Source organism: Mugil cephalus, chromosome 11 (genome assembly GCF_022458985.1).
Source record: "Mugil cephalus isolate CIBA_MC_2020 chromosome 11, CIBA_Mcephalus_1.1, whole genome shotgun sequence".
NCBI classification, from domain to species: Eukaryota; Metazoa; Chordata; class Actinopteri; order Mugiliformes; family Mugilidae; genus Mugil; species Mugil cephalus.
The window spans coordinates 9,405,669-9,431,318 of NC_061780.1; the positions used below are offsets into that span (position 1 = coordinate 9,405,669).

At 42.2% G+C, this 25,650-nt stretch overlaps 4 protein-coding genes across 5 annotated transcripts; 1 reads left to right on the top strand and 3 right to left on the bottom strand.

The window, feature by feature from the left end:
* Positions 1 to 96: 96 nt before the first annotated feature.
* On the bottom strand, positions 97 to 4,661 carry LOC125017013 (26S proteasome non-ATPase regulatory subunit 4-like). The gene is made up of 10 exons (XM_047599837.1): positions 4,604 to 4,661; positions 2,986 to 3,126; positions 2,792 to 2,906; positions 2,540 to 2,626; positions 2,109 to 2,177; positions 1,800 to 2,015; positions 1,527 to 1,635; positions 1,292 to 1,429; positions 637 to 692; positions 97 to 556 (listed from the first exon to the last, which is right to left on the bottom strand). Exons 1-10 carry the CDS (start codon positions 4,627 to 4,629, stop codon positions 386 to 388), a joined length of 1,128 nt encoding a protein of 375 aa, XP_047455793.1. The 5' UTR covers positions 4,630 to 4,661; the 3' UTR covers positions 97 to 385.
* A 1,347-nt stretch (positions 4,662 to 6,008) lies between these two features.
* On the top strand, positions 6,009 to 7,845 carry LOC125016612 (C-reactive protein-like). Its single transcript, XM_047599202.1, has 4 exons — positions 6,009 to 6,086; positions 6,359 to 6,416; positions 6,566 to 6,671; positions 6,745 to 7,845. Exons 2-4 carry the CDS (start codon positions 6,359 to 6,361, stop codon positions 7,271 to 7,273), a joined length of 693 nt encoding a protein of 230 aa, XP_047455158.1. The 5' UTR covers positions 6,009 to 6,086; the 3' UTR covers positions 7,274 to 7,845.
* Positions 7,349 to 17,769, bottom strand: LOC125016611 (phosphatidylinositol 4-phosphate 5-kinase type-1 alpha-like). 2 transcript variants are annotated; one of them, XM_047599200.1, is made up of 17 exons: positions 17,648 to 17,732; positions 15,914 to 15,952; positions 14,689 to 14,723; positions 14,204 to 14,296; positions 13,818 to 13,948; positions 13,586 to 13,703; positions 13,003 to 13,155; positions 12,528 to 12,827; positions 12,103 to 12,338; positions 11,921 to 12,004; positions 11,755 to 11,803; positions 11,489 to 11,573; positions 11,218 to 11,373; positions 10,861 to 10,993; positions 10,703 to 10,765; positions 10,516 to 10,615; positions 7,349 to 10,429 (listed from the first exon to the last, which is right to left on the bottom strand). In XM_047599200.1, exons 1-17 carry the CDS (start codon positions 17,730 to 17,732, stop codon positions 10,427 to 10,429), a joined length of 1,863 nt encoding a protein of 620 aa, XP_047455156.1. In that variant the 3' UTR covers positions 7,349 to 10,426. The 2 variants fall into 2 exon arrangements, with proteins under 2 accessions (XP_047455156.1, XP_047455157.1); XM_047599201.1 differs by lacking the exon at positions 15,914 to 15,952 and having other exon boundaries at positions 17,648 to 17,769.
* Positions 17,770 to 18,611: 842 nt separating this feature from the next.
* Positions 18,612 to 23,848, bottom strand: LOC125016672 (extracellular matrix protein 1-like). Its single transcript, XM_047599301.1, has 11 exons — positions 23,655 to 23,848; positions 23,120 to 23,167; positions 22,676 to 22,729; positions 22,489 to 22,527; positions 22,374 to 22,409; positions 21,986 to 22,266; positions 21,073 to 21,278; positions 20,054 to 20,342; positions 19,778 to 19,959; positions 19,514 to 19,601; positions 18,612 to 19,375 (listed from the first exon to the last, which is right to left on the bottom strand). The coding sequence occupies exons 1-11, from the start codon at positions 23,737 to 23,739 to the stop codon at positions 19,193 to 19,195; spliced, it is 1,491 nt and encodes a 496-aa protein (XP_047455257.1). The 5' UTR covers positions 23,740 to 23,848; the 3' UTR covers positions 18,612 to 19,192.
* Between the last annotated feature and the right edge of the window lie 1,802 nt (positions 23,849 to 25,650).

Genomic DNA, 25,650 nt, shown 5'->3' on the forward strand with positions numbered 1-25,650 from the left:
AACATTTTTGAATTTCAATGCAACATTCATTTACACTTACAAGTGTAAACAACTGTAGTGTCTAACACCAACTGTATTAAAGCAACAAATAAAATGTGCACTTGTATTTTGTAAATTTATTGAGGAAATCTGTCCATGTTATTACAAAAGATTCAAAATTAAGCACATGTGCTTGACACAAAAAAAAAGGGTTATGATCAGAGTAGGCCCCAAAACAGAACAGGCAAAAAGGTTTACAGTTGACACATGACATAAACAATGGATGAACAAATATTTCCTGTAGTGAGGAGAGTAACATGGTAGCCTTGAATGACACATGCAGTGCAATTCTCACTTTTTATTTATTTATCATGTTGTTAAACATTAAACTCTTTTCTCTGGATCCTCATTTCTTTTTCTCCTCATCCTTCTTGGTGTCAGGTTTAGAGCCAGTCTGGGAAGCCAGCGAGCCCATGGCGTTACGGATGGCCTCATTGTTGGGGTCAACCCCTGGAAGATTTTCTAAAACACTCTGAAGGAACTCTGGATCTTGCATAACGTCGTAGTCCTCTTCATCCTAGACATAGACAACAAAAGCGTAAGCATTTTCAAATCTAATAAAAAATTAGATTTAATAATGTAATTTCTTGCACTGACCTTGGCTTCACTGGATTCAATGTCAGCACCCGTGTCCATGTCCTCAGCACCAAACTCTGCATGACACATGGAAGAGATTTGTTGTCAGTGGAGGAAAAAAAAGGGGATTGAAAGATTAAGTAAATGTGGTCCTTTTTAATCTCAGCTATAAACTCCTTAGTGGAGTGCTGTTGTAAAAATACGTGCATCCTTTAAACCACTCAGGGAGTAAATGTGATCTGCTGGTTAACAAAATAGTGTCATAGTTAATCAAATGTGCCGTGTGTGGAAATGTTTTTTTAGGCTCCAAACTTTCCATGTCAGACAGTAAATTGTATAGTACAAACAAATCACAGACATCGATGCCAGCCTCCCCAGATCACTGCATTTATTATCACATGGCCATGAGAACACAGACTCTTAGTTTGCCCACAAAACTAATTGTACCAATGATAATTAAATATAATAAAAGCTACTATAACTTTTTCTTTCCATTTTTTTGCCACATTTAAAACATACATTTTGGTCACCGCTAAATGACTTATTTTATGACTTATTTTAATTAAGTACACGCAAGCACACTGATGACTGTGATGAAAACTAAATAAAGAATGCAAAATAGTATAAGATATACATTTTTAATTAAGTAATTTCATAACACTAAAACTGTTTCAACCTGCTCCTGCTCCCTGCATGGACATCTGCAGAGCGTAGGCGATCTGTTCATCCTCTGTCATGCGACTGAAATCTGGTAGGGCAGGTGTGGCCGAGTCTGTATGTGGAACAGACATCTTCAACAGGGCATCCTCGGATTCTGAGGCGGAAAGGAAAATAAGTGGTGTGAACATAATGACGTTCGGGCAGAAATTTGCATCTATGATAGCGACTCAAGTTGGTGGAAATTTTCTCACCATCTGCAGCAGGGGAGGCAATGCCAGCTTCAGCAGCCGATGCAACAGCGGCTCTGCGAGCTTCATCCTCTTGTCGCTGCCTTTGCTCCTCCATGGACACACGGAGAGCCTACACCAGAGAGAAGACAATAACGAAAACAGAGTTGAACTTAACTCTTGGAGTACTCGTGGTTATACAATACAGCGTAAACTGGGATTACAATAAAAACTCCACAAGCTAGAAATACAAATAAAACAAATAATTGCAGTATTTTCCCCTTCTCTCTCTCTTACCAAGGCCAGCTCTGGGTCTGCACTAGGATCCACTCCAAACTCAAAGTCACTGGCGCCCAGGCCCAACACTGCACCACCTTCTCCAGCCAAAATGGGGGAGGACAACAGAGCGTCGGCCAGGCTGGGACCTGGAGGCACCGTCACCAGGTGGGAGCCTGCTCCCTCTTTACCATTAAGTGTGTTTATGAAGGAGGTCAGCTTCTCTGTGTTCATCTCCTGTACAGGACAGACAAACTTTTAGAATCACGTTGTCCACAGCACAACATACAAAAGTCAACATAGGAACAACCGCTTATGAGAGAAAAGTACCTCCTCTCCAAAATTAATGACATCCACATTGACCTTTTCTTTCTTCAGACGCTTTGCCATTTTGACCATCTGCAGAAAGAGAGAAATACTTCAACTGACAGAAGCACTGGTTTTTCAGGATTCTGATGAATGGAAAATAATTACCAAGGATGAAATCAGTTCATGCTCCACAACATGTTTTTTAATCAGCTGTGCATGCTGTTCCACAGGGCTGCGCAGCATGCAGCTTGTGTATAAGTGTCTAGTGGACCATGCTTGCTGTTTACATCAGTGTCAGTTTGGCATCTTCAGAGAAAATGTTTAGACTAATATACCTTGTTCTCGATTATCATAATGATCCCGATTGTCACTGTCAAATCAAGTGTTCATCAAGTAATACACCACTACAAATCACATAAAAATACAACGATTTACATCAAAGACCAGCTTACTTCTTTTTCATTGTCCTCCACGGGGCTGCCAACAAATGCAATAATGCGCATCTTGTGGTTTTTTCCCTGTCTGTGCTTCAGTGCCAACTACAGAGAGAAAAGAAGGAAATAAAGACAATCACTGTGTATGTAAACAAAAGCACCATTTAAAGGATATTGTCATACTGTAACACATCCCAACTTTTTACAGCTCCTCTGTTGTTGAGGCTGGAGTGTAGAAGACTCCATGTTTAATGAAAATCACAGACTCACATGTGCCACCCTGATGCCAGTGCAGAAGCTAATGTTTCCACGGGGCTGCACAGCATGCAGCTTGGACAGTATCCTCCCCGTATCTGGAGTCAGTGTAGTCAGCACCTCACAGTTGCTGCACAAGGACATAACATCAACATAACATCAACGTATTTTAAATGTCAGTACACTAACTGAAGCACATCGGTTCTTACTTTGCCATGGTAATGAGGCCCACGTTGTTTTCAGGGTTGCTGCGAGTCTTGGAGTGACAAACAATATTAACTGCATCCTGCTGAGCCTGCAGCCTGGTGGGCAGAAAGTCTCCATTTCGCATGTACTCGCTGTTGTCCACACTAAGACCAGAAACAGAAACAGAACAGAAACGTAAACAGTGAGTTAATCATTTAAAATCATTTTTATCACTACTCAACATATTATTTTTATGTTGGGAAACAGTTCCAAGTCCTCTGTGATGAAAGCAAACAACAGTCGTCTCCCAGATAAAAGGTCAGCTCATCAAAACAAAGGGATGCCAAGATAAAAAAAGAAAAAGTTCTTATCAAGAAAAAGCCTGCGTTACTCCTAACATCTAAACACTGTCAATTTAGTGAGTTACACAGCACCACAGACATATACAATGAGGAAAAACGGAACAGATGGGATAGCTGTGGAAAAAAGTCAAAGGACAATATAATATAGGAGTATATTTGATTGCAATAAAGTTTTTTAAGCTACATAGTACAATGATGTACTATGGTTTCTTTCCCCTGTTCTGGAGCCTGCAATGGTATCGACTCAAAGCTCAGTGATAATTTATCAACAAAATGATAAAGTATCAACATACATTCACTTCATCACAGTCTAATATAACAGACATAGGATCTAATCTGAGCTTAATTACGGTTGTAATGCTCAATTGCAATTGACAACAAAATTTACCTGTATGATCATTTTGGAGGATGTAGTTTGTTGTGCTGTGTGCTGTTAAGCTTTACTCGTTTAGATACAAATGTGTTTCCTTATTTAGCCTAAAATATATTCAAAATAACAGAAACATGCGTCAGCATTACATGATGCACATGATGCCTCTCAGATGTAAACACAGCTTTCTCGATCACTTCAAACAAATTATGAATGTTACAACTTTTACGAAGCTTCAGTGAAAAACTGTTATATTACGGTACATTTCTTTTCTCCAGTGTACCTAATGAAGTGGCAATTGAGAGTAAATAGCAATAATACTAATGAGGATCTGAACGAACTCGGGCAGTGGACGGAAACCAACATTGTTTATCAGAGAGGGTTTTCATGTGTGCTCTGAATGTAATAAAAACTGAAAGACAGCTTCTATTTCGTAATAAATAAGGTATGAGCCTGGTCCATGTGAAAGCTCCAGTCTGAGATGTTTACAGTTGCTTGCTTTGACAATGACAGCAGGTATTGTTAGCAAGCTAGTGCTAAGACGTTAGACTACAGCTGTTCTCATTCAACGTCAGGAGCTGCGACGAGGAGCTTCACAGCTGGAATACAGAAATGTTTAGTAGTAACAAAAAAGCTTTAAATAAAACCGATAAGCGTTAGCGAGGGCAAAATCTATTACATGTTCATTATCCGGCCATGGGTTTGCTAATCGGTGATGCTAAAAGAGCTAGGTTATGGAGTGACTCAGGGCTCGAGCACATCAAATCCAGAACTAAACAAGGAAACGCGACTCCCTGATTTAGACAAACGCGGTGAAAAAAAGCGCGCTGTGTTCGCAATTGGACACGCTGATTTGCAAGAGGTTGGCATTTGTAAATTTAAACTTTGAACACATTTCAAAATCCTTACCAGACCATAGTACTTTCAAGCACCATCTTGACGGCCGTCGTTAACTGCGTCGCCGTGATGGTTTGTGGGTAATGAAGTTTTGTTCGTGAAAAGCCCATTTGCTACTGACCTATATTTTAACATTATTCGTTATTTCTCTAAGTTTCGTTGGATATACACTAGAAGTCAAAAGTTTCAGAAAACCCCAAGTATTTAATTTTTTTAATTCAAATTCAAGTAGTTCAAGTCCAAATGAACAGCTCGAAATGGTACAAAGGACAAGACTTGATGACTAAAGCCTGTTTTGGCAGCAATGGAGGCTGATCAAGCCTTCCAAGTTTGTGCTATCCCAACTTTCCTTGAATACTTCTAACCCACCTTATGTCTGCATAACAGTATGTGCTGGAACAAACTGTGGCACCATGCCCTTGTGAGCACTATTTGCATGGAATTGTACTCCAGAAAGTAGTGAGCTGCTTTAAAACGGTGGAGAAAAAAACGGCAATTAACAATGGGTGAGAGACAGACCATCATAATACTTACCTTCTCCATTTAGAAACTGGGGGAAAGTCTGTCAGACTGAAAGCCACAGCAAAATTGGAGGACAAGTTTCTGATAGTCAAACAGCTTGTTAACTAGCGGCTCACAGGACAACAAACAGAGAGGCTTGTCTGGGACATGAAATACCATCAGTGGAAAAGGAAAAGGCTGAGAAGGTGTTGTGAACTGATGAATCAAAATTTGAAATGTGTAGTTCCTCACGTAGGATTTTTGGTGAAACGATGGTTAGTCTACTCAGAATCCTAAATGGAAACGGCAGTGGTGTGCCCCTATTTGCTTGTGCAGAAAATGAAGAATGAAATATGCCTCACCTCTCTTAACATTCTGCATCAGCATGCATAAGTCCAAGCTGTGCCAGAACTACCTTTGGTAAAAAAAAAAAAAAGAACAAGATGGCAGGCTTGAAAACATGGACCGGCACAGTCTCCAGCCTTTAATCCCACTGAGCTGGTTTGGGATGAACTTGACAGAAGAAGCAAAGCACCTTACCAGTGTCAACCATTTATAGGAACTTCTGCATCAGAACTGGGAAAGACCTGAAGAATAATATGAAGAATACTTGAATTCCACTGTGTGAATGTGTGTTGAGATGTTAACATCTGCCAGTGGTGGCTACTTTGATAAGGCAAAGTTTAAAATACATTTGGTCAATAAATTGATTCCATGATTTCTTTTTTTTTTTTTACACATCAGTCAGTTATTTGTTCCATGCTTTCACAACATCCACATTCAGAGTACAACATGGCATTAAAGTGCATATATTTCAATAAAAGCTGAAATTTTAGGGTGTTCTAAAACTTTTTTTGTTTTATTTTGTGCAAGAGTCCTAAGTCCTCCGTGCTGATAGCAACCCAGTAATGTTTGTCTTTCAAATAAAAACAGGTCACAAGCCCCCAAACTGGATACAATCATAACCACGAAGGTTTCACAGCGGGTCTACAAGGTAAAATCCATTTTGAAACTTACTTTTTAAACATATGTTTTGTAATTGAGATTTTTATCTTTCAGATTTGATCATTTGTGTCATGGTGCTAATCAATTTGATATTTTTGCATCGTTCAATGGAAACAACATGATATGATTTCTTTCCATGAGTAAAAAGAATCACTTCATTTGGTGCTTGGAACCTGATAAAGGTTTCATGAATGAAAATGAATAGGATATTATAAGAGAAATTACACAAAGTATTTAATTACTAACTTTTTGAACTCTCAGATGGAAAAATTCTTACTTTTGATGGTGATGTTTGCGACATGCTGTGGAGCGCCCCAAGGTACAGTAGGTTAACCCCGTTCACTTAACGCTCACGTTCACAAAGGGTCAAACTGCAGCATTTGCATGGAACACTTTCTGTAACAGTTTAGTCTTTGATGACCCTTTCTCTCCTAAACACTTGTTTGGTTATCTTTCCCACGCCTGCAGATTTGTCTGGGAAAGTATTTGTCTTCCCTGCAGAGACCACAGAAAGTTATGTGAAACTCCTCAGATCTACTACTAACCAAATGAGTGCCGTAACTCTCTGTCTCAGGTAAGGAGTCACGTAATCAGACTAAGTAAGAATTGTTTGCCGTGGTTTTCTCACTGATGACACTTCGGTTTAGATTCCTCACAGATCTCACCAGAAACTATTCACTCTTCTCTTCGGCGACTCGCGCGCAGGACAATCACTTCCTGCTCTTCAAACCGAGTTCAGAGCATGTCATCAAGATGCACGTTCAGGACGGGGCTGCGGACTTTCTGTCACTGTCATTTCCCCCAAACACCTGGCACTCTTTGTGTGCCACCTGGAGCTCTGACACTGGCCTAGCTCAGCTGTGGGTGGACGGTAAGCGAACCATCAAGAGATTCATCAAATCTGGTCAGCCCATCAGCGGAGAGGCCTTCACCATCATGGGACAAGAGCAAGATTCATATGGTGGGGATTTTGATGTCACTCAGACATTCGTAGGTATGATTTCTAAAGTCCACATGTGGAACTACATCCTCTCTACCGCTGAGATCAAACGCTATGTGGATGACACCATCTTCACCCCGGGAAACATATACAACTGGAGAGCCCTGGAGTATGAAATCAAAGGGCAGGTTTTGGTGGACGAGAAGCCTGAAGATGCGTACAGCAGCATCAATTAAAAAAAAAAAAAAAAATGTATTCAAATCCCAGTTAAGACAGAATAAGCTAATATTCTGAAATAATATAACCAGAACTCAGATTTAGAAAATATGTTTAATCCTTTAAAATCCGACATGAAAATCACCACCACATAACTGAAACATGGCAGGAGGAACAGGCAGCACATATTGCATGAGAAGGCATTTCCGTGACTATGTACATATACACATTTTATACACAGTAAAAATATAGTAATTGAAGCATATAGGACGACCAGCAACGTGTGAAACATTCATGTAGAAAAAAGCATGGGAAATTATCGACCCAGAATCATCATGGAGAGAATATATCTGTCATATCACAATCTAAACATGAAATATAAAAAGAGAAATTGTCAAATAGTCCCTCCTTATAGGCAATACACGCTATAAAGGTTCAGACATCCTTCTGTCAGTATACAGTTTACTTACAATCATCTAAGTTACACAATACAATGTTTGTCATTTCAACCTACAGCAATCATATCAATAAATATTCTTCTCAGAGCTGAAAGGTGGCAGATTGTGGTTCATATTAAAGTACTTAAAATTCATTGTAGTGTCTTTACTGAATGCACTACCCTCTGAGCACCGAAGGATGACGTTTTGTTCTTGTGCCATGGTGTATTTAGTGACAGCGACAGGACTGATCCGCATCCAGCAATCAACCAGTGCCACAAACGTATATAAAAGTTGCAACAAAAAAAATCCAGATGTAACAAAATATAATCTGGATTTTTTTTTTTTTTTTTCCCCAAATCGGAAAGAGACTCGTGGAGTGTTTTCTTTGGTGGATGGTTAACACTCGACGGACTGAATCACAATTTTAGGCTGATGTTTGAAACAAGCAGAAGCATTTAGTTTCAAGTACATTATCCCAGCCGCACCAAGCTGGTACATATAGCTACCACAGTTGTGGTAACTTCAACTTGAACTTCACAGGAATGTGGAGCTAAATCTTGAAATGTCTCAGGCTGCAATGAAAACCAATGATTTGATGAAGAATAATATTTTACGGGGCTCTTTTTATGTTAGATACAGGATACCAGACATAAAATTCATATGGAAAAAAAACAAAACAAAACAAAAAAAACAAGAAAGACCTCCAGTTTAATAATATGTCTTTAAAACACAGGTCAACCCAGTGTTATTACCATACAGAACACATCAGTCCATGCAGGAATCTAATGTCCAGGAGTGTCTAATATAATCATCTGTACTGGGTCCTGAACATTCACAGGAACTCTTCATCTGTCCTCTCTGCTCCTCTCTTCTCTTTGGTGCCACAACTTCATTATAAAACAAAACAAACAAAAAAAAACAACGCAGTCTGAAATCCTCAACTGTGCATCTTTGACAAATTTCCTCCCTTCGAAATTTACATCTAACGTTTCCCCCCGTCTGCCTCTCCACTGCATAGACCACATGTGCTCAACAGCAATTCCTTAAATGAGATGATGTCGTTGGCGTTGCTACAGTCACTCTGTAGTGATTCAAATTCCTTCTGCAAAAAGCATCTCGTGGAGTAGTAATAACCTTTCTGCCAAAGCCATCTCAGTAGCTTGTTTAGTGCCACAAACAATAAAATAAACACATGCGAAAACGAAGCTTAGTTCGACATAAAAAACCAAGTAAGACTACGTAGAAAAACAAATCAAATAAAATGGAAAAAAAAAAACACTTATACAGGTGTTAGTAATGTTGGTCCGAGGGCGGATGTGGGCGAGTGTCATTTCTGTAACCAGCAGAAACGAACAAGAGGCAGACATCCTTACGTCTGATGTTAGCAGAATTGAAATGATGAATACCTAGCATGCACGTAACCAACATGGGGATTGTTCTAGTGTTTAGATCAAAATCTGAAATTCTTTCCGATCACCGGCTGGTTGGTCCGGACATGTACGAGTGGCAGTTTCATGACTTCAGCTGTAGTGATAAGGCAGGTTTCTAACAGGAACGCCAGCCTGTGAACGCGTCGGTTGTTCATTCGCGGTAGGAGAGCGACAAACGTGAAAAGGCACAGACATGACAGACAGCAATGAATGATCACCATTCAAGAGCGCCTACCAGCCAGCAACAACGCCGCCGGCAGCTCTTTGCACTCATTCGCTCGTACGGCCACATCAGAGGGGGAGACTTTCAGGGTTGCGTCAGTGTTGTCTGCCATGTTGATAAGACACATTTTACACAAGAAAAAAAAAAAAAAAAAAAACATCAGAAATGTACATTCAGCAGTGGCGTGATCTGGCTCCACTGTGGCTTCCAGAACAATAACTTAAAACGTAACGAGAAAGAAAAACGGGCCTGATCCATCCATCTGCCGTTTTCAAAACAAATACTGTCCGTCCGCAGTCGGTAAAGAGAAATGCATACATGACTGCAGAGTCGACAGCGGCGAGTGTTGATTTGAGTGATTTCTATAGATGACACTGGGAGAAGTATTGATAGTTCAGAGTGCCTCTGCCGATGAGGAGTGCAGAGGGGAAATGTATGTGCATTAACAGGAACACTTAGAGTGTGAGTCACAGAAATGTGAACCCACTTAGACTGTGCATGAACACAGAAATGTGTTCACTCTTGTTTAGAGTATATCCTTCATGTGCTTATAAGTGTGTGTGTGTGTGTGTGCGTGTTCCTACTGAACAGTCACTACCCACTCACATCTCTTCATGCTGTGAACAGTGGGCAGGATGACTGTCTCTTCATGGATAATTTGACTGCCCTCACCATCCACTGGCGACTTCCATAACCCATTTTGTTTTACGCGTCTTTGCAGCAGACGAACTCGTCAATATCGCGCTGCCACTCCAGTGTCGTGAGCCTTTTTCTGGGTGTAACGTCAAAGACAATGTGGACAAATATGCGCGCACAGTGACAGTGTTGATGGCTGGGGAAGCCTAAAGCCTACCACACATGGTCTCGTTCTGGATATTCCCATCGTTGCGTTCCCCTCCGCGACAAACCTCCACTGCACCTTGTTGTTTTGCGTCCCGCGGCCCCCGCGTGTGTTGCAGAGGTGAGAAAACAACAGAGGTGCAACGGAGGGATCTTCGGTGGACGGGAGACTTTCATTCGCTCTTTTGCCTCACTTCCATCACAAGGCGCCTCGTCTTCAGATGGGAATCTGTTTCCTTTTTACTGTGAGGAGTAAACCGATGTCAGTAGACTGTCAAAGGTGTTCAACAGGTTTAACGATGAGATTATCAGCAGTCGATCGGACTTACGAAACAGATGTTGGTCTCGGGGATGATGTCTGACAGGGAAACTACGTCTTCATTTCCAGACAGGTTGCCTGAAGTATCAAGAGCCCCTTCCGCCCCCAAACTGGGAAGAGAGAAGGAAATGAATGAAGCACCATAACAAAACAAGCGACGGGAAAACAACTGAGTGCCTTTTTATTGACTTGTGTACCTGTGGAAAGCGCCCTGGTCAAAGTCTGTATTTGCAGATTTGTGCACTTCCACTCCCACAGACCTGCACAGGCAGAAATGTCAGAATAAGACGAGAAGACGTTAAAACGCAGTGTAAAAGTGGACGGGGGTGGGGAGGGGGGGGGCTAGAGGTGTTACCGTAAGGGGGGAGAGGTGCAGGCGATGCCCGTGCTGCCTAATGATGATGTGGACAGGTTGGCCTCACAGTCGGCAGGGTTGTCTGCCAGCGGTGGCGTTCTAGGAACCAGGTCTGGTCTGCCCGACTGCACGCCTGAGAACAGTGGTTAATAAGAAAGTGAATTACTGTCATAAGTCTGTGAAGGGAACATAATAATTTACCACCGAGCAGCTTCTTCACTTCTGAAAGAGTCAGGCATGAAAAGGAAAATCTGTGGATGTCCTTATTTAAACCCTACACACCAATTTATCACAAATTACAGCTATAAACGTAATTGTGCCTGTGGATAAGATTACTTCTGATGCCTTAGCTCTTACCACTGTCGGCCTCCGACTCCGTGCTTTTAAAATGGCTGTGGTAGAGTACTGACTGTCCTGTCGCATGGGAGAGTGGGGTGGGAGCTCCCAGGGTGGGGGCCCGCCTAAGACCTCCCTGACCTCCACCACGACTCTTCTTGGATGGCGATGGTTTCACTGAGGGGGCAGAGGACACTTCTGTAAACATCGTGAATCCTGACACAAGGATTTTTCATACTCGAGTTTGCAGCAGTGCCTCGGGTTATTGTGGTACTTGTATCGTGATACTCACGCGGGATTTTCTTGAATACTGTGTTGCACATGAACTGCTGGAAACGGTCTGCATAGAAGCCAGGTCTGTGAACTGAAACCGTGTCCTAAAGCGGTGAAACGACAAGGACTGTTACACCCCGACAGACTCTAGGTTCCTCAACTCCATCAAAATCAACAGCCCTACCAAAAGCATCTCCCTTGTTTCAGTTATTTATAAAATCAAATTAAATATCATCAAAATATTTGTTGTTAAGCGTGCCAATGAAAAAACATTAAGTGTGTTACCCCATCGTGAACCAGGGCCTTCCAGGAGTGCTCCAACTTCTTAATGAACCTGAATAATGTGACAGAATATCACCATTTATTCCAACTTATAGAGATGAGTAACGTAGGAACAACATAGGAGCAAAAAAAATAAACGAGGGACAGATCGAGCTGCTTTGGGTTCTACCTGTAGGACTGGAGAATGTCAATGATGCCGATATAGATCAGCAGCCTCTCTCCTTTATTATTGCGCGCTGGAATACCTCCCATGCTGGAATGAGCAGAGACAGTGCACGTCAGACACAAAAAAAAAACAACAAAAAAAAACACTATGTCAAACACCGTTCTGCTGATGGGGGTCAGACTCACTGGTCTTCTGAATCCAAAGCTCCCTTCCCTCGAGCCTCCCCCTGGATGGACTCCATGGCCGTACAGTACAGACTTTTTTGGGCCTGTGGCCGGCGCTGATCTGGGGTGACGGCGCCCTCCGACCCGGCGCTGTCGCCGGAATTCCCCACGGCGCGCTCCCGCTCCCGACTGGCTTGGTCCATGTTGTGGATGCCCATCAACAGACTGTAGTCCATGATCTTGAAACTCTGCAAGAGCTGCATGAAACACGCAAAAACTAAATGATCTGACGTCAGGAAGCAACTTGTATCGACACCCACAGTTTCACAGGCAGCGCCACAGACGATATAGCAACAATGAGTAATAATGAAACAAGAGTAAACACATTATTATGCACTAATACACGACAATAATTAAAGCAATCTATAAATAAATGCATGACTCACCAAGCAGTCCCTCTGTATTGTTTTGCACAGAGCATTGTAGTTGTCTGCTTCCAGCAACAGGCCGTCGGGCAAGTCCTGGATAAAGTCCAGGTCTTTGTAAATGGGAACAGCCTTTTCTCTTTCCTTTGGGGAAGCTCTTCTCTTGTAGGTGGAGCCTTTCAGGTCATATTTGAGGTGCATGGGGATGATTCGAGGCAGGAGATTGTTCATCACTACAATACGGATATTCTTGCCGCCCGCCTGAACGCAATATAGTCCGTAGAACTTGGGTAGAAGTGTGCGTTTGTTTTGGTTTATATTCTGGTAGGGAGAAAGAATATGAACAAGGTGTAAGATGTGCAGCATAACACGCCTGAATTAGAAATGAATTATTAAGACGTCCCACCCAGTTAAACCTCCTACTCTTTTGATAATTAACGCACTAATAATTACTCATCCAGGACACACGCCCGCTTTCAACTCCATCTAGACTCACCATGAAGTAACCAGGTAGGAGTTTCTGGAGGAACTCAGCCTCTTTGTGTTGAACAGTCTTGATGATGAACTCATCGTCACTTGAGACGTAGAAGAGGGATCCGCTGGCTCCGGGGTTCGACAGCTCGATCAGCGGCTCGTTACACAGTGAATACTTCAAGAGAGCGGAGAGTCCGCATTAATGTCGCGTCAAAGCTGTTTTTATTTTAGTTTTTAGCGTGTAACGAGTGCAATAGACAGCAGAGAAACAATCAGGAGCATATGACGAAAAGTTCTTCAAAAAGACTAAGGCTTCACATTCAGGCCCACGCCCATGGCGCCGACAAACACGACGATGCCGCCACTTATGAGCGATGGGTTTTGATGGCGTGTGGTCAGAAATCAGTACTTCAAAAAGTCGTCACAGTGAATGAGAAAGTCTCCAGGCTGCGTTCATTAGGTTTTCATCTTCTTGTGGGGCGTGTGTCGCCAAAGAAGGGCTAAACCCACTTCAAATATGTACATAATCTCACACAGGAAGACTGACTAAAGCCATAACAAGGGCTGGTCGTTGTTGTGCGTGCGTGTTTGCCGTGAGTACTAACCAGGTAGTCATCAGGCCGAATGCCAAACAGTTCTCTGAAGTAACGAAAGGCAATGGGAGCATAGGTCTTAAAGCGAAAGTCACTGTAGTGGTGAGCGGGAGTCAGGTTACTGCCTTCACTGGAAACGCACGAGAGACAAAGATAGAAAGACTATTAAACACAGTCAAATGAAAGAATAAAAGCCATTGTGTTTTCTTTGTTTTGTTTTTGTTTCCAATTATATTTGTATTACCCGGGGAAGAAGATGCTTTCGACCACGACGAAATCCTGCATGAGGACGTCTCTCTCCGCCTTTTGGCTCAAGCTGCCGACTGTGTGAGTGATGCCCAGTTGGATTGCACCTTTCAGGGCAGATGACGTGGTCTGGGGAGGTCAGAGGGGAAAAGCATGTAAGCACTTCGACGAGCTCATAATTTCCCCCTCGTGACTTCTGCCGTTTCACCGTCTATTCTTGGGCTTCTGGTGCGAGAAACTTCCAAACTAATTTTAGAATATAAACACCGAAACATGTGGGCCTGCACATGGCACATTTTCCACCACCATGCGCCACCGCTGCCCCAGCGGAGCGCGGGGTGTAAACAAACCACCGGTGTCAGTGACCCCGCCGCCTGCCCTGACCTTTTTGTAGGTGGTCTCCCCTGTGGTGGTCTCGACTCCCCGGTGTCCGATGGTCTTCTTCATGCTCTGAGTCGTGCCCGAGGAGCCGGGCATCTGAGGGCAGAAACAGAGCAAAACAAAAATCAAATCAAAGATGGTGTGATGGGTGTGTTTGTGCTTGTAAACAGCTGGCTGTAGAGTGGATATGCTGTAACAAGCGTTGTAACCCAGCCAACGGGGTTGATAAGTGACTGGACTTTCAATGAAGCTCACATTGTGTGGACGCACGAGGGTGATAATCACATGTGACTCAGTCTGTTAACGGTGTGTGACCAACAGTTTCGTGTACATTACATTTGTTAATTATTAATTAAATTCTGATTATTTTGTACTTTTTTTTTTTATCAACACTGTTTAACGAATGAGCAATGCTCCATTGTCTCTTCTTCTATGGCGTTATTACGCTGGAGCTGTACTTAATGCGGAGGTGTTCCTGACATCCTTACCTCTGCTGGGGCCATTTTCCGAATGCTGCTGGTCCCTGGAGACAGAAAAACAGATTGCATTGTGGTTTACAGTTAGAGAAAGACGCGGCTCGGGAACTCAAAAGGAAAATGATAATATCGTAATGCACAGGCTTTAAGAACGGCATTCGCCTTTGTTCGGTTTCCATTAGACCCATGTAAAGTCAACCCATGCAGTCACAGTAAAGTTAATATGCGAAATTAATTTTGCAGAGTTGGATTTGGAAGTTTATACCAGGGTGGAATCCGTTAATGACTGGTTATAAAACGGCCCGCTGGTTAATTAGCATGGCTATTTTCAGCGCCGGCTGATGACTACGAGGCCAACGATGAGTCCAGACCTAAATGCGACCACTGTTACTAACCGCTGCACCCGATACACCAGCTCTTCTACGTGAACTGGAGCTACTTGTCCCCTGAGCTGGCTGCTCCATATTCATCCGCTCCCTGTGGGTGTCTGTCAACATTGCAGCCTCCTTTCAAAAATACAGTACCATTTCCAGCCTACTTTATGCCTCACACGAGTCATACGTTAGTAAGTCAATACGTTAAAATGTTTCTTGAATCAGTCCAATTAGCAAACGATCAGCGTACCACATTGTTATGTACACATGTTATAGTTTAAGCCAACACAAAGCAAAGGCACGTTTGGATGTGTGTATAAAATGCATCGTCTTAATAACCACAGACATGAAGGTAGATTCAAGCACAGGAGCTTTGTAAGGAAGGCACACAACTGAAATAACACAACCTCCTGTGTCCTTACGTAAACTTGCTGTATAAACGTACGATCTCGCCCCCTCTGCAATCACCTCTAGTATGTAACCAATGGCAACGTCTACTGCAGCACTGCAGCACCACAGGTCAATATAAACAAAGGGATAGAAGATTATACACCTGTAGTAACAACAATGTGTGTGTAGAAAAAGTATCGACATCCCCCCCCCCAAAAAAAATCACTCCAGGTGATGCACACTACGCAGACGACTCAGCAAAAGAAACGTGCGAGTAATAACCCTGGTAATAAGGAATGACTGGATGCCATGCATCTGTTCAGAGTTAACACAAGGACACACTGCAATCCGCCGGGAAACAATGAGCATCATTCTGCCCACATTCCCTCTCATTATGTAAAACAACACACTATATCGGCATGCAGTTTCTGCTCGCACACACAGAAAGGAGTCACGGGCAACCATGCGAGTACCTCGCTGTAACGCTCTCCTCCAGAAACGAGTCCTTATATCTGCGGAGCAGGACACGGTCAGCCTAACCGACTTAACCCAGTAAATAAGCAACACCACATCAACTCAAATCCGTGTCTCATACAGGTGCTTTATCTAGAGATTAAACTATCGGTCAATTAAATTACCCCGGCACCTCGAAGTTGACATTTTGGTGTGCTTTTGTTCTATTATACAGCAAACTGTTTTCACATGGAGAGTTTAGACTGATGATCGGCTAAAATATTGTGATGCACAATTTTTAAATGGCTTTCTGTAATGTCATAGACAAATCAGTTTCCTGATTGGCAGAATAATTAAGATCATTCAGTTAATAACACACACTGTACAGCAGCTTCAGTAGGAATTAGACTAACCCAATTACTTAACAATGACTGGCTCGACAGAGGCAGTCCTTACGACAATAGGAAAACCATCTGTTCCTCTCTGTACTCTGGACAGGTCCCTGACGGTCTAGTTTGCGTGGAGCCTGTAGCCTAAACAAGGCGACAAGATCGCTTTCTGTCCAAAAATATACCAGTTATTGGCCCCCCTACTAGGAAACAACGCCAATAAGTGCTGGTACAACAGAAACCACATTATGTTACCCTCAGTCAAATGTCTGTGAGGCTGCGTTTGATAAAATGCCGTCTCTCGTATTCGTATAGCCTCTTGGAAGTCAGTCGTGTGGGAGCCACAAGAGTGCTTCAGAGCCACTATTTTTATTCACTGATTCAGACAGGGCGGTTGCAGGGAAAAAAGCAACTCGCAGGGCGGCTAGTAAGTGGATTAGCAAGTGGCACCGTCCTCCTTATCTGTCCCATCCTAAGAAAATAAGACACTGGAGAGGAAGCAAGCCTGGAAACAGGGTCAGACCCAGTTAATGAGACATTCACTGTGCACTGGGTGAATTTGAAATAAATCAGATCTTTCATCAGCTGAACAGCAGCAGCAGCAGCAGCAGGCTAAGTGAATGAAGCCTGCTCAGTAACTAGATAGGCATGACATGTCTGCATCAGTGGTTTAAAGAATTCCTCAAATCAGCGACATCGCCGATCGGTTTAATGAACCATCTAAACCGTGAAACTTTAAAAAAAAGAGTAGGGGGTGAAGTGGGATCGATTCCTGTACAGTACGTTTTCTTTAAACAAAAAGACCTGAACGTGGACACGTACAGACGGACCAAGAGGAGGGTTGTAACAGGGGGGAGGCGAGTAGCTAGCCGCTTGCTTCCCATGGATTTCAAAGAGCTTTCATTAAACACGTACCGTTCATAAGTTTATCATTAGACCCATTTTAACTTAGCCACACCATTTTACCTCCCGAGTCTAGCAACTGCCACATTACCCGCCCCCCCAAAACATACCGTATATACCGTAAACGGGACGGCCACCGGCTTGATAACAAAACACGAACGTGGTCCAAAGAATTGCTTACGTTGTGTTTTCAAAATTAACAAATCAATACACGTCTCGTTGTAAATACGTGCGATCGATCGTTCACAACAACACTATAGTTCGTTAACTAGGCAGCTAACCAGGCTAGGCATAGCCCAGCTCGATTGTTAGGTTGATGCTAACAAGCTAACTGGCTAAGCGGGACTTGATAGATCGCATAGCAACCGCGTCACAGGATTGTAGTCGCCACAAAATGTCCCAATGATAAGTTTATATTCCCGTTTTAACACAGCAAATGAGCAAGACACGTCCACTACATACCTGTCGGGGCTGCTGATCCCGAGTCTGCTGTCCCAGCAGTCGCCATTACGATTTGACTGTTCACATCAGACACACACACACTCATACAGACACACACACACACGATCCAGAAATATCGATACTTCCGATCTCTGTGTGTGTGTTTGTTTTTTTGTGTGGAATCGATCTCCACATAAAAATATCGATACTAAGTTCGCGTTCACAGTAAATACTAATACGTTTATGACACCGTAATCATTTCTAAAAAAGTTTTTAAAAAAGTGTGAGACAGAGGGGGCGCAGGGAAATAACCCACACATGAGACATCACAGACGTATACTCGTAGATCCTGATTCATGTCAACATGCTGTTGTTTCTTAACAAAAAACAAGCATATAAATAAGAAATGATAGAGGATGTAGAACGAGACCTTTGTTGTCAAAGTTCAAGTTCCGTCATATTCTTATTTGATGACCACTGTCTGGTCCAAAAACAATTATATAGACTGTGCTTTAGTTTCATTTTTGAGAGAGATTTTTTGTAAATGCGATTTTCTCAGATTTTCAGTTGACTTGCACAAATTTTCTTTAATTGCTCTCATTAAAGAGAAATATGGTACTTTGCAGCTTGTTTAATTCTTATATAATATATATATACAGAGGTATAAAATACATTTTTCATAATTACATTCACAAATGTTCTGTTCATTGTAAAACTCATCAATTTCATATACACAAGTAAACATCTATGAGTATCGGTAACGGGATACTAGCCTTGGTGGTAATTGGTATCGAATGGTGTATCGCGCATCCCCTGCGCCGACACGTGAATCTAAGCGGCAGCACCACAGTGCTGCCGCTGTCCCAGTGGACGGACGCCGATAAGTTTCAGTTTTACGACATGGCAACATAACATAACAGCAGGTATTTTGTGATATAATATCTACAGACTTTCAGATAAATAATAATAATGATAAGGACAAAAGTGGAGGCTGGATTTTATTTTTATTTCATGATTTTTACATGCATATATTGTGTATTTTGTGAATGTCGTAATTTAGATTCACTGCCCTGTTAACATATGTGCAGAGCACTGTATGGCAATATTGGGCGCTTGGTTACATCAAGTTTAAAAAGTGTACATTTTAAAGTGAGCTCACTGTATCAGTAGAGGTTGCATGCAACGTGTCGCACAGAAAATTGCACATACAGATTTGAAATAATTTTTTATTAGAATGCTGGCAAATATGATCTTTGTAAAACTATAAAACCATATAAAAATAAGAAAACTGATCTTGAAGCTCCAACGGAATCAACGAAATACATTCATAATCGAATATGCGAAGAGCAGCCAATAAAGAAAGAGTGGTGCAGTGACACAGACAAGAGTCCGAAACGATGCATAAAAACGATGCATTTAACAATATATTTGTTTAATTAGACATTTCAGCGATTCTTCTTGTAAGATCTCAGATACCTGTAAATAACACCGGCAGAAGATGAAGCTTCTGTGCTACATTTACTGTTCAGTTACTGAAATCCCTGTCTGCTGTCATACTGTAAGGGCTTAAGAGAGAGGGCACCTCTTCTTTTTCTTCTGGAGTGACGCATTGCTTGCTTTGGCGATGGCGTCCATGAGAATTTTGGAGATACACTGGGGAATCTCTTGTGAAGGCATGTCGCAGCAGTCGCTGACAGGTGGAGAAGAGGCCCTCCCTGACACGCACAGGTCTACTGACAATTTCTCAACCTAATAACAGGGAGAGAACAACAAACAACAAATGAAAAGTAACATCTGATAAAAAAAAAGAAAATCTGATTTTTTGTGTTTCGATTTATGTCCGTGTATATGTTTTCATTTATTCATTCTTTTGCACTTTTGACTCACCTGTTCTGCAGAACAACTGTTTCTGTTTTGTTCAGGCAGGGGGCAGCATTGGCTCACAAAGGTTTTCAGAGGAAAACCAACGGGGAATCTAAAACACAGTTTGTTAAATTGCTTATAGATTAACTTTCAGATCCTCAACAATACTGACAATGTTAGCATACATCAAGTGATTTCATTTTAGAAATTATTTCTGTGACAAAAAAAGACAAGAAACAAGAACAGAAATTGTAGGAAAGATGTAATGAAAAAAGATGTGGCTAGTACCTCTTCTTGATGATCTGGTGAGTGTCACATACATTGCCAAGCGAGTGCTCTTCATCAGCAGAAGTCTTATTATAAAATGGGTCTGGAGACATTAACTGAAAGCAGTTGTACCGATCATCCGTGCAACACGTCTGTTGTTCGCCTGTTTTAACCATGCAGAACTTGTTCAGCTCCTCACTCCACTAACATGCAAAAACAGAAAGGTGTCAAAAATTATACACTTGAGTAGTTTATTTATTTTTTCCTTATTTTCTGGTGGGGTGGGGGGTAATTTACCTTCTTGTCAGCACAGTTGAGAACGTCCTTCTTCTTTTTGCAGCACTTTTTGAACCCCTTCTCTATACGATTAATGGTCTTGGCCTGAAGTGCCACGGCTTTATATCTTGCACCTGACAGGCACTTGACATTGAAGAGAGGGCGAAGCTTCTGGTTCTGACACACGGATTCAATGTTATCTGCGGTCGGCCGTCCAGGAGGAAAGTCGACGTGTGCTTTCTGAGGTGTAGATGGCGTCTTCCTCTTCTTTGCTCCGTAAAAGGTGACAGTACGTTGAGTCATCACTGTCCTGTAACGCACGAGGGATAAGGTCAGAGCCAAACATGCCCTCCATCAGGCCCGAGAATAATTTCAAAACAAGGATGTGTTTTCAGTAACTCAGCACCCCTATTTGATTCATTTCTCTGGGCGACTCTTGTGCACCTTGAAAGTTTTTAATTCCCTCTGAGGACACAATTCCTAAAAGAAACTACATTTTTCAGCCATGCTCATTCAAGAGAATGCTCACAAATGAATAAACTGGATCATTATTTGAATCCATGGAGAATACATGTTTATCAATATATTGTGTTTTTGTTACCATAAAAACTACATTCTATAAGACAGGGGTCTTCAACATTTTTCAGTCCAAGGACCCCCAGACTGTTTGGAGACACCTACTATATGTGTTCTATGTTAATCTCGGCCTAGTGCTATTCATAAATATGCATTATTATTATCGTTTTGCATTCAATATTAAGCTATCCCTTATCCCTTTACTAAAATATGTTGGATTCATGTTAATGTGTATTTAATGAAATTTAAATTTGTGGGGGAAATTTAAAAAATATACAAAAGATGTCTAGTCAACCAACGATTTTGAGTCCTATACTTTTAAGACATTTGCCTTTCAAGCTTCCGCAGCAACTGATCTATAATTCCACTGTCTGCATAAGATCATAAATAATAGCTTCGTTATTCAGCGTTCATTCATTTCTTTCATTTCAAATACTCATATTTTCACATATTTTCTTGCATACCTCTGACAAGAGTTGGGGTCAAAGTTGAAGTTGACCTTAGTGGGAACTGGTGACACTGGGAGCTCCTCTGTCGCCGCGTAGTCTTTGTTTTTTGCATCCTCGTGGAAGCAGTTTTCTCTTTTAGTGCCCCTCAGATGACAGCAGTGATACACGCGATTCTTTACCGATGAGTCCTCCTCACAGAACAGCTTGACTGACTGCGCCCACTACAGTAAGCACAAAGAAATCACAGTGTCACGGACAGCCAGGGTCAGTCAGTCAGTCAGGTCTGAGAAAATGCACCACCTGCAAATATGCAGTCAAGAGACAAATCTAAAGTCATGCATAAAGAAGAAGGTGTGTAGGTTTAACGCTTTACCAAGAGTTTTGCGTGGGTTTGTTGCCCTTTCACAGTTCGACTAGTGCTCATGTCAAGGCCTGTTTGTTATGTCTAGCTGAGCTTTATATAACGGGCTTATCAACTGGAAGCAACCGAGGCCATCAGGTTTGTCTGAAAAATGCATGGGCAATCATCCCTGCAATGTGAAGAATGCTTCATGCTCTTTTTTATATTGGAGATAAAGCAAAACATACAGTGTGTGGCGTGCTGGGTACTAATACGTTCAAGCTTCAGGAATGAACCTAATACCCATGCCAGCCCTTTGCCACAGCAGGGATTATGCAGATAACATTAATGCGTCCAGTTTTATCACTGTAATACAACATCAAATTATATATATTTCATCGTGTTGAATAGGTCGTTGAAGATGCGTTGAGACTAGTGAGCAAATGCGGCTGTGCAATTCACCAGCAAAATTAAATAAACAAAGAGATTTTTTTTTTTTTGTCTTCTTTAAATAACACATTGTTATTTAACATTTATACAGAGGAGCAAACTGCTGAGTCGTCTCAAAGAGATGTTGTGAAAACTTACTGCCTGTGTGGCGCAACACAGTGTCACGTCTTGCTCCCACGTCTGGTTCCCTTGGCAACATGTGCTAAACCAGGACTCTGCGTGATTGACGGCATTGGCCATTCGCACCTGTTTCCCAAAGCCAGAGCTAGGGAAGTAAGAGTCTGGGTAGCGGGGACGGTGTTCTCCATTGTTACAGATGGCTTGGAGATTGTCGGATGTTGGTCGGCCAAGGGGAAACTCAACCGGGTAGTCCAGCGCGGGAGGGCCGCGATGAGAACGGGGCCAAAAGCTTGGTGGATCTACAAGAGAAAGGCAGCGATCGTGGTATTAACTGATAGATTTACAGAGGCAGCCGGTACAGAAGGAATGCATCTTTAAACAGGACGATAGGAAAGCAGATACATACGTCCTCTTGGGTTCAAGCCTCCTTGAATGAAACCGCCTAAAAAAAAGAATGTATTATTAAACTGTTCCTTTTATTCTAATTTACTGTAAATGTAAATAGGTAGATGATAGCTTGCCTGGTAGTGGTGGATCGACAATTCTCTGCCCTTCAAAGTCTATGAAACAGATAAAAAAAACTATAAATATATGAACGTGATTGGGACAAACGTCAGCATCTAAAAGTTTCAAGCGTATATGCAGTACGTCAGTGATGCATTTACATCAAAACAAGGTAATAACAAACGGTAAGAAGAGGAACAGTACCGGGATCCCCGAGGTCAAAGAGCTCTCTCCAGTCAACCTCTTTCTGCAACATCCCTAAAAGGCACATTTTAACAATTGTTTACAAAAACAGTACCATTAAGTGACGTCATAAAGTGAAACACCAGACTGAATGATCTACATTAAATCATTTAACATAACCATTATGGAAGTCTAACCTAAACTCAAATAAAATTGAATTAAGGGCATAAACGTGGCTGCTCCATTCAGAGTCACAGTAGACGGTACACAGCCACTTACAAATATTACAAAAAGCTGAAGCTCGAACTGAACTTCACAATCACTCCTGGAACTTCAACATAAATTATGATTTTTTTTTTTTTTTTTTAAGTAGTGGGACCTGGAAAAATGCCACTATGAACATCTAAGATTCTAACTGGTCCCGAGGGAGATACTGCACTAGCATGTGAAAACACACAAACGCACCTTCATGGTCAATGTCAAGGGAGATCTCGCGCTGCTCAATTGCAATTTCTGGAAGGTTGAATGCACAAAGAAAGAGAGACATAACAAGATAAGACGAGGTCAAACAACTGTCCATTGTTTCATGATGTGCAAATTGTAGAGGCCATGGAGGGTGATCACTGAAGACAACAACACTGTGTCAAGTACTTGATTGCAGGTTAAGTCCCGAATTTACCGAAGTTTTATCAGATTTATTTATGCATTTTTCGTTCAAACGCACGAATACTAACCTGCGCTAATCTATAAAGCAGCCACAGCCATGAAATCAATTTAGAAGCAAAGCATTTGCGTCCGAAGTGAAGAAGACGCATTCCAGTACTTAGATACAGTATACTGCTAGAGACCTCGAGGGTGCACACGTATGAAGGGGGGAATTTGCTGCAGGATTATAAATAAACACTTCCACAGCGGCTGACGCGAACTAACGCCATTTCTAGGAACGGGTATCAACGACAACAAGAACAAAAAGTGGAAAAGTGGATCAACTCCAACCAACCTCCAACTGCGGCGCTGAGCAGAACGAAGTGCAGAGCGGTGGCGCAGACCAGAGCCCAGGACGAGCCCATCGTGACCCTGATCATGTCTGAGGCGAACTGTTCGTCCTTCTGCTGCCGCTGACTGTCCTGACGAGGAGGGCGGCCAGGAAAAACACGAACAGAGGGGAAGAGAGAGAGAGAGAGAGAGACTTTAAGGGTTGCTACGGGTTTTGAGGGAACGACGGAGAAGAGGGAGGGAATGAAAGTTTTTCGACATGACTCAGAGGCGATCCGTCCAAACTCGCCGGGGTGCCTTTGTTGGAAAGCAGCTCAGAGGTGAACGCACAAACATGACTCCTGTTCTTTTTCGTTAGACCGGTTGCAGCATTGAAACTGAAGTGATTAACCATTCCGTTGCAGCACATGCAACATGCATGTTTTATTTTTTTGCTCGATTACAAATTAAATAATAATTAGGCATATGTTTAATAGAACTAGTTCTTATAAATTATACATACCCGCTAATTTAAAAACAATATAAAACCCTTTTTAGAAAGGTGGAACTTCCATTTAACAAATATAAAACATGTGTTTCTGCACAAATGCACGGAGCTCGTAGAGAACCGTTATGTAACACAGATTTATTTATTTTTTCTGGGATCCTAGCTTGAATTAGATGTTTATCACCCCTAAACACAAGTACGACCATTTATGGTCTTTACACACAAATACATAGTACTCCATCTAAACTCGGTCCATGTGGGTGGAACCATATGTGAATAGTTTAAAAATGCACTTCCGCGAGTTTGGAGGACTGAAAAAAGCAAAAGATCACAGATAAAGCATAAAGAAAACACTAGATGCTACAGTTCCCATGGTGCCACTGGCAGATTAATTATTTTAAACTGCTTTCAAACTGTGCACGTTTATTGCTGTACAGGAGAAATTTCCTGTCAACAGTCAAGAGAGTTTCGATATTCTACTCACAGAAATAATGTACACTTGTTTATATACACCACATCAGCCACAACATTAAAACCACATCAGGAGATGTAAATACAATGGATACAGTGTTCTGCTGGGAAACGTTCAGACCTGGTATTTATGTGGATGTTACTTAGACGTGTACCACCCACCTAGACCAGACCAGGCCATCCCATCCGTTACACTTGACGGCAGCAGCCATCCCTGGTAGGATGCAGCCTGACACAGACACAGACAAAAACAATTTAGGAGCAACACAAAAAACATGAGGAACAGCACACTAGATCCCAAACTGATCAAGTGTCTGTGGGATGATCCACAGAGGGCCCTCCCCCCAACACATAGGGCCCAAAGGACACCACAGGACACCCCCAGGAGGCCCGCGTCCATTCTCTGATGAGTCACGACCTACAAAACATTAGGAAGGTGGCCGTAATGTTACAGAAACAGTATTTCACACCTATCTATGTTTTTATTGGCATATTGTGGAAGTGTCAGTGAATCTGAGCTGACCTGAAATAATGATGCCAAATCTGTTTATTCGTTCATTTGTGGTTCATTGTTAGTTCATGTGAGAGATTTCAGGGGGCTGAAATTCCTTCTTAATAGAATTTTAGTTCAGGGTCAGCACATCTCTGACTCCTTTCTAAAAACACCGGCTGCAACCTCCAAACAACTTCTCCCACTGAAAGACAAATAAGACCAGAGGAGAACTCCCTTTGCGGCTGTAGGCTGAGTCTCTGGTTGCTCTCCGCAGTTTACAGTTATCCTACTTCAGCTGCTTTTCCCACAGCTCCTTCCCTTCTTAACCAGTAGTATCAAAGTCTTTGCTTGATGGTGGTGAATGGAGGGGATCTGGAAGTCGTACAAGTGCTAAAATTCCTCTGAAAGGTCAGACAAAGAATGACAAACAAACCCATGCGATGCTGAAATGCACGCCCTCTCGGTCTCTGGTGGTCCACAGTCTGTCATCCATGTGTTGATTCCTTCCGACAGGCTCTAAGAGCTGTTTGTCTGGCCCAAGTGTTTGTC

Bases quoted from the DNA above. Each gene is read 5' to 3' on its own strand.
- LOC125017013 (XM_047599837.1), bottom strand. From the start codon at position 4,629: ATGGTGCTTGAAAGTACTATGGTCTG. The intron at 2,907-2,985 runs GTAAGAACCGAT...GTCCTTGTGCAG, and splicing joins GGCCTCATTACCATGGCAAA to CAACTGTGAGGTGCTGACTA. The intron at 1,636-1,799 runs GTAAGAGAGAGA...TCTCTGGTGTAG, and splicing joins CAGACCCAGAGCTGGCCTTG to GCTCTCCGTGTGTCCATGGA.
- LOC125016612 (XM_047599202.1), top strand. From the start codon at position 6,359: ATGGAAAAATTCTTACTTTTGATGGTGATGTTTGCGACATGCTGTGGA. The intron at 6,417-6,565 runs GTACAGTAGGTT...CCACGCCTGCAG, and splicing joins ATGCTGTGGAGCGCCCCAAG to ATTTGTCTGGGAAAGTATTT. The intron at 6,672-6,744 runs GTAAGGAGTCAC...ACTTCGGTTTAG, and splicing joins GCCGTAACTCTCTGTCTCAG to ATTCCTCACAGATCTCACCA.
- LOC125016611 (XM_047599200.1), bottom strand. From the start codon at position 17,732: ATGAGTGTGTGTGTGTCTGATGTGAACAGTCAAATCGTAATGGCGACT. The intron at 14,297-14,688 runs GTAAGGATGTCA...TTCTGCCCTCAG, and splicing joins GGAAAATGGCCCCAGCAGAG to ATGCCCGGCTCCTCGGGCAC. The intron at 13,156-13,585 runs GTTAGTACTCAC...GCTCTCTTGAAG, and splicing joins TTCGGCCTGATGACTACCTG to TATTCACTGTGTAACGAGCC.
- LOC125016672 (XM_047599301.1), bottom strand. From the start codon at position 23,739: ATGATCAGGGTCACGATGGGCTCGTCCTGGGCTCTGGTCTGCGCCACC. The intron at 22,730-23,119 runs GTGCGTTTGTGT...TGTGCCTTTTAG, and splicing joins CCTTGACATTGACCATGAAG to GGATGTTGCAGAAAGAGGTT. The intron at 22,267-22,373 runs GTATGTATCTGC...TTTCTCTTGTAG, and splicing joins AGGCTTGAACCCAAGAGGAC to ATCCACCAAGCTTTTGGCCC.